At 48.1% G+C, this 15,362-nt stretch overlaps 1 protein-coding gene across 1 annotated transcript in view; it reads left to right on the forward strand.

The window, feature by feature from the left end:
- Positions 1-15,362, forward strand: part of DNAH6 (dynein axonemal heavy chain 6) — a gene marked incomplete at its 5' end in the record, with an annotated part of 188,976 nt that overhangs the window by 13,963 nt on the left and 159,651 nt on the right. The window contains 2 exons of the mRNA XM_083353480.1: positions 2,138-2,338; positions 11,932-12,052. Coding sequence (XP_083209606.1) covers positions 2,138-2,338; positions 11,932-12,052 — 322 coding nt within the window. The remainder of the gene's footprint in view (positions 1-2,137; positions 2,339-11,931; positions 12,053-15,362) is intronic.

Consider the following 15,362-nt stretch of genomic DNA (forward strand, 5'->3'; position numbering starts at 1 on the left):
GGGGACGTTTGGGGAGGCGCCCAAACCTCCCCAAAGGTCGGCAGGTCTGCGCGGAGGAACGGAGACCTGCCGAGGTTTGGGGACGTTTGGGGAGGCGCCCAAACCTCCCCAAAGGTCGGCAGGTCTGCGCGGAGGAACGGAGACCTGCCGAGGTTTGGGGAGGTTTGGGGAGGCGCCCAAACCTCCCCAAACAGGAACGGAGACCTGCCGAGGTTTGGGGAGGTTTGGGGAGGCGCCCAAACCTCCCCAAACAGGAACGGAGACCTGGGGAGGTTTGGGGAAGCGCCCAAACCTTCCCAAACGTCGGCAGGTCTGCGCGGAGGAACGGAGACCTGCCGAGGTTTGGGGAGGCGCCCAAACCTCCCCAAAGGTCGGCAGGAGGAACGGAGACCTGCCGAGGTTTGGGGAGGTTTGGGGAGGCGCCCAAACCTCCCCAAAGGTCGGCAGGAGGAACGGAGACCTGCCGAGGTTTGGGGAGGTTTGGGGAGGCGCCCAAACCTCCCCAAAGGTCGGCAGGAGGAACGGAGACCTGCCGAGGTTTGGGGAGGTTTGGGGAGGCGCCCAAACCTCCCCAAACGTCGGCAGGTCTGCGCGGAGGAACGGAGACCTGCCGAGGTTTGGGGAGACGCCCAAACCTCCCCAAACGTCGGCAAGTCTCCGTTCCTCCGCGCCCTGCCTGCCTGCTTCTTTCCGCTGCGGAAAGAAGCAGGCAGGCAAGGCGCGGAGTTTGGGGAGGTGCGCGCGCACCTCCCCAAACCTCCCCAAACTTCGGCAGGTCTCGGACGGCGGTGGCTTGGGAGAGGTGCGGGCGATCCCGGAAGCACCAAAGCCTCGGCCGCGCACAAGTCCTCGGTAAGTTTTTTTTGTTGACTGGAGTATAAGCCGAAGTGGAATTTTTCAGCCCAAAAAGTGGGCTGAAAAATTCGGCTTATACTCAAGTATATACGGTACTTAAAAATAACTTGATAAACTGAGTAATAACTCAAACCAGAATATTTGAGAAGTTCAGTCAACCTCAAACAATACATAATGAACAAGGACAATCTATTATTTCTTCATGAATTGAAGTGCTATTAGTGTAGGACAGGGGTAGGCAACCTCGGCTGTTTTATGACTCATGGACTTCCCTTGGTGGAGCAGTGGGCTAATGCCTCCTTAAGTAAGACCAGCTGCCTGCAATTAGTGCAGGTTCGCATCCCACCAGGCTCAAGGTTGACTCAGCCTTCCATCCTTCCGAGGTAGGTAAAATGAGGACCCAGATTGTTGGGGGCAATAAGCTGACTTAGTAATAATGCCGCTTGGGGGGGGCAAAAGCCCTAATAAGCAGGCATATACATAGAATGAAGGCTATTGCTAAGCACATTTGATTTGTGCTTAGATTGTAAGCCACCCTGAGTCTTCGGAGAAGGGCGGGATATAAATGGGATTAAACTCTCAGAATTCCTGAGCCAGCCAAGCTGGCTCAGGAATTCTGGGAGTTGAAGTCCATGAGTCATAAAAGAGCCGAGGTTGCCTACCCCTGGTGTAGGACAACAGAGATGAAGCTAGCAGTGTTTTTAAGGCACTCTTTGAAGGCATTTTGGCAATGACAAAGATGCTGTGAAAATTAGGAAGGAAAGAAAAGTACATAACCTCCAACAAAAAACTCCCAAGTTTGTAATTCAGGGGTGACTGTGTTTAAAATAAAAACCTCTGGGTAGCCCTGCCACTTGTCCACTGACATAGAATAGCCATGGGACTTAACTTATTATTTATTAACATGACTATCAGTGATACTATACAAATGTGACACTGCTTTTGATAGCTCTATCTTTTTGTATTCGGCTTTAGTATTACGTATGAATTTTGGAAATGCATTTCAATTTTAGATGGCGTTCATGTTTCGTGCATTATTGTTATTGTAATTTTAATACACAAAAAACAGTCTTCGTATTCTTTTTTTTTAAGAACTGAAAACTTTTTTTAAAATAGAAAACGAGAGACCTGAAACTGTTAGTTTGATGTGTCTTTACAAGAAACGTTAGAATCGTTGGGAAAGATTCAACAGTATTTATGTGAAGAGCTCTGAAAATGCTACGCAAACCTTCATCTCTAGCATAAAACATTTTAACTGATTTTCTTCTCTTTGGTCAAACAGGATACCATGGCAGAAATTGTGTCACAGTTTCAAGCAACTGTGTTATCTGTCGCAAACCTTGTTCCAGATCAATATTTTGATGCCTTCACTCGTCCTGTTATTAACAACAAAATTGAAGAAAAAACATGTGGTGAAGGACCCAGCTTATCAACAATGTTTAAAGACGATAAACATCTTCAAAATATTATCCTACAAATAAAGGTACATAGCACCCTTGTTTATACATTTATTTACATTTAAATATTTCATATGGCAGAGGTATTCAGTCGGAAGGGACTTGGAGGTCTTGTAGTCCAACCCCTTGCACAAGCAGGAGACCCTACCATTCTGGACAAATGGCTTTCCAGTCTCTTCTTAAAAATCTCCAGTGATGGAGCACCCACAACTTCTGTTGTTAGGTTGTTCCACTGATTAATTGTTCTCACTGTCAGGAAGTTTCTCCTTAGTTCTAGATTGGTTCTCTCCTTGATTAGTTTCCATCCGTTGCTTCTTGTCCTGCCTTCTGGTGCTTTGGAAAATAGGTTGACCCCACTCTTTGTGGCAGCCTTTCAAATATTAGAACAGTGCTATCATATCACCCCTAGTCCTTCTTTTCACTAGACTAGCAACCGTTCTTCATAGGTTTTAGCCTCCAGCCCCCTAATCATCTTTGTGGCTCTTCTCTGCACTAATTCCAGAGTCTCAACATCTCTTTTATAATACGGCAACTAAAACTGGATGCAATATTCCAAGTGTGGTCTTACCCAGATGTTATAAAGAAGTAAAGGGACGCAGTGGCTCAGTGGGTTAGGACGCTGAGCCTGTCAATCAGAAGGTCGGCAGTTTGGCGAGTCGAATCCCGAGTGTCGCGTAACAGAGTGAGCGCCTGTTACTCGTCCCAGCTTCTGCCAACCTAGCAGTTCAAAAGCACGTAAAAATGCAAGTAGAAAAATAGGGACCACTATGGTGGGAAGGTAACAGCGTTCCGTGCGCCTTTGGCATCTAGTCATGCCGGCCACATGACCACGGAGATGTCCTCAGACAAGCACTGGCTCTTCGGCTTTGAAATGGAGATGAGCACCGGCCCCTAGAGTCGGAAACGACTAGCACACATGTGTGGGGGAACCTTTACCTTTACCTATAAAGAGGTACTAACACTTCACATGATTTTGATTCTATCCCTTTGTTAATGCAAACTAAGATTGCATTGGCTTTTTTGGCAGCTGCAGCACACTCCCGGCTCATATTTAAGTGATTGTCTACTAGGATTCAAAGATCCCTCTTGCAATTAGTGCTCTTGAGCCAGGTTACACCTACTCTATACCTGTACATTTGATTTTTCTTGCCTAAGTGTAAAACCTTACCTTTGTCATTACTTCTCCTTTCAATTGGTTGCTATCTGTCTAGGGCCATCCCTTGACACCCCCAGTTCGAATGTGGAACTTCCTTCCGAGTTCAGAGGAAGTTCTTGTTTTCCCACACCTGTTTCCATCTTCAATATCTTTAAATATGTTATAATACTACTTCTTGTGTCTTTTAACAGGTCTATGAAACTCCTTGTTATATTTCTTTCTGAGATTTTTGTCTTTGGGTCATTTTTGTCTTTGAGTCTTCTTGACAAATTCCAGTTTGTTCTGACATCCAGTTTGCTTTCTTCTCTTTCTTCATTTATTGCAGTCGCCTTTATCCTTAATAACCTAAGTTCATTCCATAACTAATCTGGTCCTATATCAAGGAGATTCACGACTTCAACAGAATTCCTTATATTCGCCTTCAAAATGCTGGGTATATGCTCAAGATCATATAGTAGAAACTGACTGACTTTTTTCTTCTTAAGCTTAACTTGGAACTTGCATATGAGCAGTTTGTAATTTTTCCCCACAGTCAGCACCTGATCATGTTTTGGATGCTATAATTGAGCTCTTCCACCTCCTTTTTTTTAGCAATAATATCTTCAATTTGATTTCAATATATCCCTATATGATAATGTCCAGCAGGAGTCATTCTGGTTGTTTGAAGACAGGGTCAGCCATGAACTGGCAGAAATTGCTAAGTTGGTCTTCTGTTTCTTAAGCCATACAATCTAACTACATTTTCCTCTTTAATGTTTCCAACTTTTGCATTCTGGTCTCCAATCACAGAGCAGCACTTCTTGCTTGCATGTTATGTCAAATTCAAATTGAACTTGATCATAGAAGTAATCAACCTGTTCCTCTTCTGCATCAGTGGTTTGGGCATAAACTTGAGCATAAAGTGTTGTCCACTAGGTCTACTGCTAAGCTTTTAAGCCGCCCTGAGTCTTCGGAGAAGGGCGGGATATAAATGGAATTAAAATAAAAATAAATAAATAAATAATAAATATTACATTATTATATTATAGCCAATTACTATTCCTACCATGCCCTTCCTAAATATAAAAGTAACACATTTATTTTTTCATGTCCTGTGTAATAAACAATGTGAACCTCCAACTGAGTCCATGTTCTAAACCAGCCCTCTTCTCGCACCCCTAATCAAAGGAAGAGTCTGGAAAGCGTCCAAGATCAAAAGGCTTCTGCCAAGTTTTAATTACACTGTTACAAAAATACAAGAGCTTGACTTCTCAAAGAAAAAGTTGCTTTCAGCAACTAGCCCCTCCCCAAACACTTCTTTTATAGAGAGCTCAGGGCGTGGTCTCCCTGTGCCTCCTCCCGAGGAGTCCCATAGCCTTCCTTTGTTTGTCCCTGCTCGTCTGCCTCCTGCGTCGGGCGTCCTTGAACAGGGCCAGCTGTGGGTCATCATCCTCCGCACTCTCGGGCTCACACAGCTGAGAAGAGGTTCCCGGCTGAGGACTCTGCAAAGTCTCCAAATCATCATCAGCCGGTTCGTTTCCCTCCTCCCCCACATCTGAGTCCTCCGATACATCGGACCCGGCTGTCGGGCCCACAGGCTGGCCCTGAGTCACAACACTATCCCGCACCGCAGGGCCCTTCCCCCGGGTCTGCCGATCCGGATGCGGTCGGGATGGGAACTGTTCGTGAAAAGCAGTCACCAACGCAGGGGCATGAACGGCGGTCGCGTCTTCCCATGTGAAGTCCTCCGGCCCGTACCCTTTCCACTCGATCAGGTACTGGAAGCGACCTTTCAGCCAGCGGGAATCCCTGATGCTGGCGACCTCGTACTCGGGGGTGCTGTCGCCATCACGAGGTCCTGATGGGGGAGGTTCCGCTTGGCGAAGTGGACAAGCCGGTTGTTCGGGGACCAACAAGGACCGATGGAAGACGGGGTGCACGCGCAGGGAACGTGGCAGAGTTAAACGATAGGCGACCGGGTTGATGACGGCCTCGACTGGGAACGGTCCAAGGTAACGGTGGTCCAGCTTCCTCGCCGGCCGAGTGGATGGTAGGTTCCTGGTGGACAGCCAGACCCGATCCCCCACCGATAATGGAGGCGTATCCCTTCTCGACCGATCGGCGAACCTCTTGTAGTCGGCCTTGGCCTTCTCCAGCTGCCGTCGCACCAACCGATGGATCGCCTGTAACTCCGCCATGAATTCGTTCGCTGCCGGCTCCGGTGAGTCCACGGGAGAAAGGGGGAAAAACCGAGGGTGATAACCCACATTGGCCAAGAACGGTGTCATCTGCGTGGAGGTGTGCTGCGAGTTGTTAAAGGCAAACTCGGCTATGGCCAAATAGTCCACCCAATTGTCCTGCTGCAGGTTAACGTAGCAGCGCAGATACTGCTCCAAAATGCCGATGACCTTCTCGGTACCCCCGTCGGTCTGAGGATGATGCGCGGACGAGAGGCAAACCTTAATGTCCAACGCCCGCATCAACTCCTGCCAGAAGCGGGCTGTAAACTGGGCCCCCCTATCGGAGACGACTCTATCGGGAAGGCCGTGCAGCCGGAACACCTGTTGGATGAACATGCGACTAGTGGCGCGAGCTGACGGTAAGCCGCGACAGGGGATGAAGTGCGCCATCTTGGTCAACATGTCCACCACCACAAACACTGTCGTGAAGCCGGAGGATGGGGGTAGATCCGTCAGAAAGTCCATGGACACAGCCCCCCAGGGTCTCTTGGGCGTTGGCAAAGGCTGCAGTAAACCAGGCGGGGCCCCTGTCGCTGACTTGGCCTGCCTGCATGGGACGCAGGAGGTGACATAAGACTGGACATCGTGTCGGACTCGGGGCCACCAGAATGTACGGGAGACCAGGTTCAGAGTCTTGAACAGGCCAAAATGCCCCGCAGCCGGGTTATCATGACATTGGCTGAGGACGAGTCCCCTGAGTGGCCCTCCTGGAACATAGAGCCGGTCACGATAATACAGGAGTCCATCCGTGACCGACCAAGGCGAATCTGGCCCCACCTCTTCCTTCCGCTGAGCCACCCACGCCTCCTGCTGCTGCGCCTCCCGGATCCGAGCCCGTATATCCACCGGCTCCCGCACCGCAGCAAAAGACTCAACGGGGATCACGGTCCTGGGCGGAAGCTTGTCTTCCACTCGGGTGTACTCGGGCTTCCTGGACAGAGCATCCGCTCTCTGGTTGTGCCCGCTTGGTATGTACCGCACCCGGAAGTCAAACCTCGCAAAGAAGAGGGACCACCGGATCTGGCGTTGGTTCAAATTCCGAGCGGTCTGCAGGCTTTCCAGATTCTTGTGGTCCGTCCGGACCTCGATTTGATGCCGCGCCCCCTCCAGATGATGCCTCCAAGCCTCGAACGCCGCCTTGATGGCCAGCAGCTCCTTCTCCCAGATGGTATAGTTGCGCTCCGAGGGATTCAATTTCCGTGAGTGATACGCGCAAGGGAAAAGGGTACCGTTGGGCGTCGCTGCCTGAAGTAACACGGCCCCAATGGCAATGTCGGAGGCGTCCGCCTCCACGACAAATGGCCGTTGCGGGTCAGGATGCTTCAAGATGGGCTCCTTCATGAAGGCGTCCTTCAGAGCTTGGAACGCCTGTTGTTCGGGGGCGTTCCACTGGAACCGAGTCTTCTTCTGCAGGAGCCGGGTGAGGGGGGCTGTCAAGGCAGCAAAGCCAGGGATGAATGTCCGATAGTAGTTGGCAAATCCAAGAAGTCGCTGAATATCCTTCACGCGACGCGGGGGTTGCCAACTCTGCAATGACTCAACTTTACTCGGTTCCATGGCGATGCCCTCAGGAGAAATGCGGTGACCCAAGAAATCAATGGTCACCTGGTAGAACTGGCACTTCTCCAACTTGGCAAACAGCCGATGATTCCGGAGGCGCTGCAGGACCTGACGGAGATGCTGATGATGCGCTTCACGCGACGGGGAGTAAATCAGGATGTCGTCCAGGTAAATCACAACAAGCTGGTCCAACAGATCCCGAAAGACGTCATTCATAAAATGCTGAAACACAGCGGGGGCGTTGGTCAGGCCAAACGGCATCACCGTGTACTCGAAATGTCCATAGCGAGTACCAAACGCCGTCTTCCACTCATCACCCGGCCGAACCCTGACGAGGTTGTAAGCTCCACGCAGGTCCAGTTTCGTGAAGATCTTAGCCTCCCGGAGTCGGTCCAAGAGCTCGGGGATGAGGGGCAGCGGGTAGCGGTTACGCACCGTGATAGCGTTGAGTTTCCGGTAGTCACAGCAAAGCCGTAACTCGCCCGACTTCTTTTTGACGAAGAGCACGGGCGCAGACACTGGCGAGGACGAGGGCCGGATGAAACCACGAGCCAAGTTCTTCGTCAGGAAGTCCCGCAATGCAGCCAACTCGGGCTCCGACATGGAGTACAAACGCCCCACTGGGAGAGGCGCATCAGGGACTAGGTCAATGGAGCAGTCGTAGGGCCTGTGCGGGGGTAATTGGTCCGCCTCTGACTCGCTGAACACGTCAGCAAAGTCGGACAGTTCGGGAGGCAAGGAAACCCCTGAGGAACCCTCCACCTGGCCGGCACAGATATGGCGGGTGTGGTCCACGCACTGCAAACTTGGGAAGGTGACCAAGTTCTGAGACCAATAGATCTGTGGATCATGCGCCCGGAGCCACGCCAGTCCCAAGACCACGGGGAAGTGCAGATCCGAAGTGACGTAGAACTGAATGGCCTCCACATGGGTACTGATGGCCATACACACGGGTTGCGTGGCGGCCGTGATAGGCCCGGACAGGAGCACTCGACCATCGATGGTCTCCACAAGCATGGGCGGATCCACTGGACACTGGGGAACAGCCCATTTGGCCACAAAGGCCGAATCCATAAAGTTAGTGGTAGCCCCAGAGTCAATTAAGGCATGGACTGGAATCCCCTCTGACTTGCCAGGGAGGATCAGACGTGCCTCCAAAATCAAATGCCGTGGAGGTTCACAGGCACCGTTGGAACGGCGTCGCTCGGAGTGGATGTTGTGGGTCGCCCGATCTTTCACACCGTCTAGATCGGGCTCGGGCCGTTTCCCGATAACAAAGCAGGGGACTTTCTCAGGGCAGGCTTGGTCACTGACGCCCGCTGACGCTTCTTCGGGCAAGAAGCAGCCAAATGTCCAGGGTCCCCACAGTAAAAACACAACCCCTCCGATCGTCGTCTGTCCATTTCCGTCACCGATAGACGGGACCTGGCGGCACCCAGCTCCATTGGCTCCTCCCTCTGGACCGGGGGCTCACGCACAACAGGGGCGGCAGGGGTCTGTGGGGTGGCACGGCGACTCTTACGCTGCTGCAGCCGGGCATCGATCCGCAGACAAAGATGGATCAGCCCATTCAGGTCTGAGGGAGTGTCCACGCGGGCCAGCTCATCCAACATCTCCTCTGACAAGCCATCCTGAAAGGCATCCACGAGCGCAGCCTCATTCCAGGCGGAATCCTGGCTAAGCAGCCGGAAATCGCTGATATAGGCCTGTAGAGGGCGCTGACCCTGCCTCAAAGCTTTCAGGCGTCGGGTGGCCGTCTGTGCCTTAATCGGGTCCTCGTACATGAGGCGCATATGGTCACAAAACCCCCCAAAGTTATCCAACAAAGGGCTAGGCTGTGCCAACAGAGGCGTGCCCCAACGAGCTGCATCTCCCGACAGAAGGCTCAACACGAATCCCACCTTATCTCGGTCAGTGGGGAAATCAGCTGCTTTCACGCTGATATAAAGCTGGCATTGTCCCAGGAAGGCAGGAAACAGTTCTGGATTACCAGCGAATTTATCCGGCATAGCTATCTGACATTTCCTCCTGGGTGGGGGGGCAGCATGTACCTGAGCCTGCAGTTGTGCCACCTGAGTGGCCAGCAAGGTGAGTTGCTGGTTGAGCTGGACATTCTCGGCAAGAAGCTGCTCCATCGTAGTATTAAGGGGTGGGTGGCTGAAAGCAAACTGTTCTAAACCAGCCCTCTTCTCGCACCCCTAATCAAAGGAAGAGTCTGGAAAGCGTCCAAGATCAAAAGGCTTCTGCCAAGTTTTAATTACACTGTTACAAAAATACAAGAGCTTGACTTCTCAAAGAAAAAGTTGCTTTCAGCAACTAGCCCCTCCCCAAACACTTCTTTTATAGAGAGCTCAGGGCGTGGTCTCCCTGTGCCTCCTCCCGAGGAGTCCCATAGCCTTCCTTTGTTTGTCCCTGCTCGTCTGCCTCCTGCGTCGGGCGTCCTTGAACAGGGCCAGCTGTGGGTCATCATCCTCCGCACTCTCGGGCTCACACAGCTGAGAAGAGGTTCCCGGCTGAGGACTCTGCAAAGTCTCCAAATCATCATCAGCCGGTTCGTTTCCCTCCTCCCCCACATCTGAGTCCTCCGATACATCGGACCCGGCTGTCGGGCCCACAGGCTGGCCCTGAGTCACAACAGTCCATCTTAATTTACTGAAGCCTAAGGTGTCAATTTATAATCATTTCATTTCATCTTACACTGCGTTGAGCTTTCCTGTGTTCATGCTTCTTATGTTGTGTGTTCCTACTGTAATTCTATCTTGAATCTCTGGCTTTTCTTTTCTTATATGGCAACATCAGCAACTAGACATCCCAAAGACTTTAATCTAGCTATGTTATCACCACCATTACTATTCTGAAAGATCTTTAGCTCTTTCTCAGTAGCATGTTGAGTGCCAATGACCTAAGGGCCCATCGTCCAGCACTACATCATCCATCAGTTTAGTTTTTCTATCCATGTGGTGTTTTTTTTTTTTGCAAAAATGAATGGATTTACTATTGTCTTCTCCTGTGTGGTATGAATTGATGCCTTTTCTATTGTCCCTAAAGTTATCATGTGCCTCCAGTATTTCCTATATTGCTGCTGCCAAATGTAGGTGGCTTCACACTTATTCCATTCCTAGTCCTTTTCTTCTCTGAGAAAAGCGCTAATATCAATAATTTTTAAAGATATTCTTACAACAGCTATTATATACCTATATCTATACATCTAAAGGGATGCGGTGGCTCAGTGGGTTAGGACGCTGAGCTTGTCAATCAGAAGGTCGGCAGTTTGGCGGGTTGAATCCCGAGTGCCGCGTAACAGAGTGAGCGCCTGTTACTCGTCCCAGCTTCTGCCAACCTAGAAGTTCGAAAGCACGTAAAAAAATGCAAGTAGAAAAATAGGGACCACTACGGTGGGAAGGTAACAGCGTTCCGTGCGCCTTTGGCGTCTAGTCATGCCGGCCACATGACCACAGAGAAGTCCTCGGACAAGCGCTGGCTCTTTGGCTTTGAAACGGAGATGAGCACCGGCCCCTAGAGTCGGAAACGACTAGCACGCATGTGCAGGGGAACCTTTACCTTTACCTTATATATCTAAAATGAATGGAAGACACTATGGAAAGTCAGGGGGCAAAATTAACTGGCTAATAAAATTTCTCTGAACCAAATTGTAAGGTTAAACCCATATCTCCGTCTAATACATGCAAAAGGGAAACAACAGTTGTGGGGGTCTGTTCAATACTGGAGTAATAATCCACTAATAACAATGGGAGATTTGTTAATGCAAATTTCAGCTGCTTTGGTGGCTTGTGATAATGATTATAATCAAAGCTCATTGATGTCAATGAGAGGTTTCTTTGCAACACAAATTTGATTTTGGAATAATATTCATCTTGCTGTGAATAATACCATAGCAAGGAGTGTTGATAGATCTTTTCCATTATCTGCAACTGCTATTTAGGTAATTAATAATACTTTAGTCCTCAGAAAAGAATAGTGCACACTTTACAGCTTTGGTAGTGGGCATCACAGTGAGGAGTCAAATTAGCTATGGAATGAATTTATTAGGTGTTCCTTAAAAGCTAAGTGCAAATGAAGACTTAATAGATTTTTTTAAAAAGAAAGTTGGATTTGGGTAATGCTTAGGTTCAGCTCAACTGAAGATTACATCTTTTAAGAATTTTTCTAAAAAACAAATGTCTGATTAAATGCAGGTTGTACAGTTTCTCCTAATATAATTATATTTAAAGAACATTAATCCATTTAATAAATACATATTCATTTATATCTAACTTTTTTCTGAGAATCTCCTCATTTTATCCTTACAACAGTAATCCTGCGAGTAAGTTAAGCTGAGTAAGAACACCTGGCTAATAGCAACATGGTTGTGAGTCCTTAAATCTGGATCTCTCTGATAACAGTGCATAGTAAAGGCCTACTGAACTCTATTGAACAAACTGTCTTTCTACTCTTAAAAACAATTTGATAGTAAATAGGAAGCTAGCATCATGATTACTTCCTTTAGGGTAGGCATTTTAACTAACGTTTATATGCTTGCTGTCATGGCTCCTAAGTAAGAATAACACAGCATAGTAATAAATGACAGTGAAAAATATAAAATTGAAGAAATGAAATAGAACCATTATATGGATAGAGGTTAATCAAAGATTATAATAGTTTAAATATCTTTTTCACTTCTTAGGAAACAATTGATTCAGCATTTGACTCAGCAAATATATATGCAGCTACTTTTGAAAAGTTTAGATCTTTTTTCAGAGAAAATGAAAGCCTTGATTTGCAAGCTCTGAAGAAAGAAGAACCTGGTAAATATTATTTGACTGTTTGTTACATTTTTTTGCCCCATTTGATAAGAAAATGATTTTCTTAACAGAGTGAGTTGTGCCTCTAGACCAGTGATGGCGAACCTTTTAGAGACCGAGTGCCCAAACTGCAACCCAAAACCCACTTATGTACCGTCAGGTGCTGGGTGGGCATGGCCCTTTGGGTGGGTGTGGCAAATTGGGTGGACGTGGCTCATTGGGTGGGTGTGGCTGTGGTGGTAACGGCAGACTGGGCGGGACTAAAAAGTTCAATCAATCAATTCCAACTTTGCGAGATCTTTTTTTTTCCCGTGAGAAGTTGAAATTGATTGATTGAACTTTTTTTTTTGCACACGGTGGCGGAGGCCTAAAGCGAAAAGGTTTTATAAAAGGCAGCTGAAGGCCTAGGACTGGGGCTAGATGGCTCTAGACATTTGAAGTATCTAAATTATGGAAAATCCCCTGAATGTGGCATTAAACCAGTTCATTTACTGTAGGTGGCAGCATCTAGCCAATTTTGATCAAATTTGGAAATGTTAAGCAGGACCTTCTGGGATGACCATCGTCAGAACATCCCAGAAGAAACAGAAGCGACTGAGGTAGTGTTGCCTGAAATACATGCGATTCCATAAAGTCACTAGGAGTCAGGTTTAATTTGAAGGAGATCTTATTTTTATCTGAAAATGTTATATTTCATATGTTCTATTAAAAAAAAAATATGGGACGCGGTGGCTCAGTGGGTTAGGACGCTGAGCTTGTCGATCAGAAGGTTGGCAGTTTGGCGGGTCGAATCCCGAGTGTGGCGTAGCAGAGTGAGCGCCTGTTACTCATCCCAGCTTCTGCCAACCTAGCAGTTCGAAAGCACGTAAAAATGCAAGTAGAAAAATAGGGACCACTACGGTGGGAAGGTAACAACGCTCTGTGCGCCTTTGGCGTCTAGTCATACCGGCCACATGACCACAGAGACGTCCTCGGACAAGCGCTGGCTCTTCGGCTTTGAAACGGACATGAGCACCGGCCCCTAGAGTTGGAAATTACTAGCACGCATGTGCGGGGGAACCTTTACCTTTACCTATTAAAAAAAGGGAAAAGAGGCTTCCTTTTTTTTACTTTCCATGGTAAGGATCTCTCTTACTACATTCTAAAATAAAGCTAAGGCAACTGTACCTAAGCCAAATCTTAGCAGCCCTTTAAAAAAGATGGTCTCTGTCTCTTTAGCTGTCACGTTAGCATTGCAAAGCGGCCCTAGACAAAGGTACATCAGTTTCAGCATTAGGCAACGGTGAGCAGTGTGTAGCTGCTCATTGACTAGGTGTGGTATGACATAGTGGTTAAAATGGAAATATTTGCGGGTGTATCCATAATTAAATTTGGCAGGTTAATGCATAGTGTTCTATAGTGATGAACTTCTAATGTTTTTTAAAATATTTTTTTATCCTGCTTTTTATTATTTTTATAAATGACTCAAGGTGGAAAACGTGCGGGATACTCCTTCCTCCTCCCCTTTTCTCCATAACAACAACCCTGTGAGGTGAATTGGGCTGAGAGGAAAGGATTGACCCAAAGTTATTCACTCACAATTTCCTGGTTTCTAGCCTGGTGCCTTAATCACTAAAACCAAAACTGCTCTCCAGATGACATAAGCATTAAAGGACTATAGATAAAGTGTGTGCCTGTATACACGCACGCACGCACGCACGCACGCACGCACACACATACACACAAAAAGAATACATTCTTGCTCTAATGGCCTAATGGGGCAAGGGGTATCTTTCAAGGCTGAATGTCCACTAAATGTTAAAAGGGATTTTTCTAAAACGTACTTGCACATGTGACGATTTAATAATCTGCTCCACTGTGGTTTGTATCATTACTGTCTGAAATTCAGACCATAGTTAGATCCATTAATATTTGTCTACGAAATCTAAAATTCTCTCTCTACCAGGTGTCAACTTTAGGTTTCCTTTTTGAACTGAACTTGATTAAAAATAGAGGGAGACTGCAATATTCTATGATAGAATGGTTAGCTAGTTCCAGGAGCACCTGGCATGCAAAGTGTGTGTAGTGTAGATAATTCTAGATTCTTTCTGATTCTTTAATTCACTAGTAGTTAATTGCACTTCAAAGGCAAAATGATGCTTAAGAGGGTACAGAGTCTACTTGAAGCGTCAATCTGCAAACAAGCCTTTCCCCAGGATCACACTGGAATTGGAAACTGCAGTCCACAAAAAAGTCACAACTACTGTAAGGAATTGCGAAACGTTGCTGCACGTAGGAGTTTACACTAGGTTTCATGATGAAAAGAATATGAAATATGCACTGCAGTGACACAACATCCTTTTTGTTGTTTGCCTTCCTTGACTTCTTACATCCCTCTATAGCAGACATGTCAAACACAAGGCCCGGGGGCCGGATCCGGCCCGCGAAGTGGTTTCATGTGGCCCGCGAAGTGGTTTCATGTGGCCCGCGAAGCCATCCTGTAAACAGTGAGGGAACGGCCCCCACTGCCTTGGCCCTGGCCCAGAGACCCTCCTTCTGCCAGAGACCCTCAGATCTGTCCCACTCCTGCCCAGGCCCCCATAGGCACCCTTGATGTAGAGCTGGCCACGCCCACCCAGTAGGCCATACGCACTCTAGCCACGCCCACCCACTAGGCCACGCCCACCCTGGCCATACCCACCCGGCCCCCTGAGGGCAACCGCAATGCTGATGCGGCCCTCAATGAAACTGAGTTTGACACCCCTGCTCTATAGATACCTTTTTTATCCTTCATCTTTACCCACATCGACACCAAATAGTACCAGTTCGATTGGAGCAACACAAAAATCATCGGCCACTCTGCCCCCCGTCACGCTTGTGAGTTCATCGAAGCCTGGCACTTCGCAAGCAATTCCATCAACAGACACGTCAACCTACAACCAGCCACGAACTCCTCAGAATCACCAGCTAGAGACAGCACTGACCCTCAACCAACTCACACAAGCCCCCCCACACCAGCAGTTCACCTCCCAATGATCCTGACCTGATATAACCTACCCATCACAAGACTCACTGACCCATCACAAAACCCTCACGCAACACATCCACACTTGAAGCCCTTATAAATAGAACACAGACCCTGACATCCCCTAAACTCTGCTGAAGATGTGACCTAGCCTGGTAACGAAACATTCAGAAATCAACCCACAAGCTCGGAGAACGAACCTTCGCCCTCATACCTTTTTGTGCTGGCAGCATGCTTGCTCAATGAAGTGCTATTGTACTTTTCAATCCAAAGCTCTTCACAGTTGTAATAGGTGTGTTAATCTCACAA

This window comes from Vipera ursinii, assembly GCF_947247035.1.
Source record: "Vipera ursinii genome assembly, chromosome: 2".
In the NCBI taxonomy this organism is placed as follows: Eukaryota; Metazoa; Chordata; class Lepidosauria; order Squamata; family Viperidae; genus Vipera; species Vipera ursinii.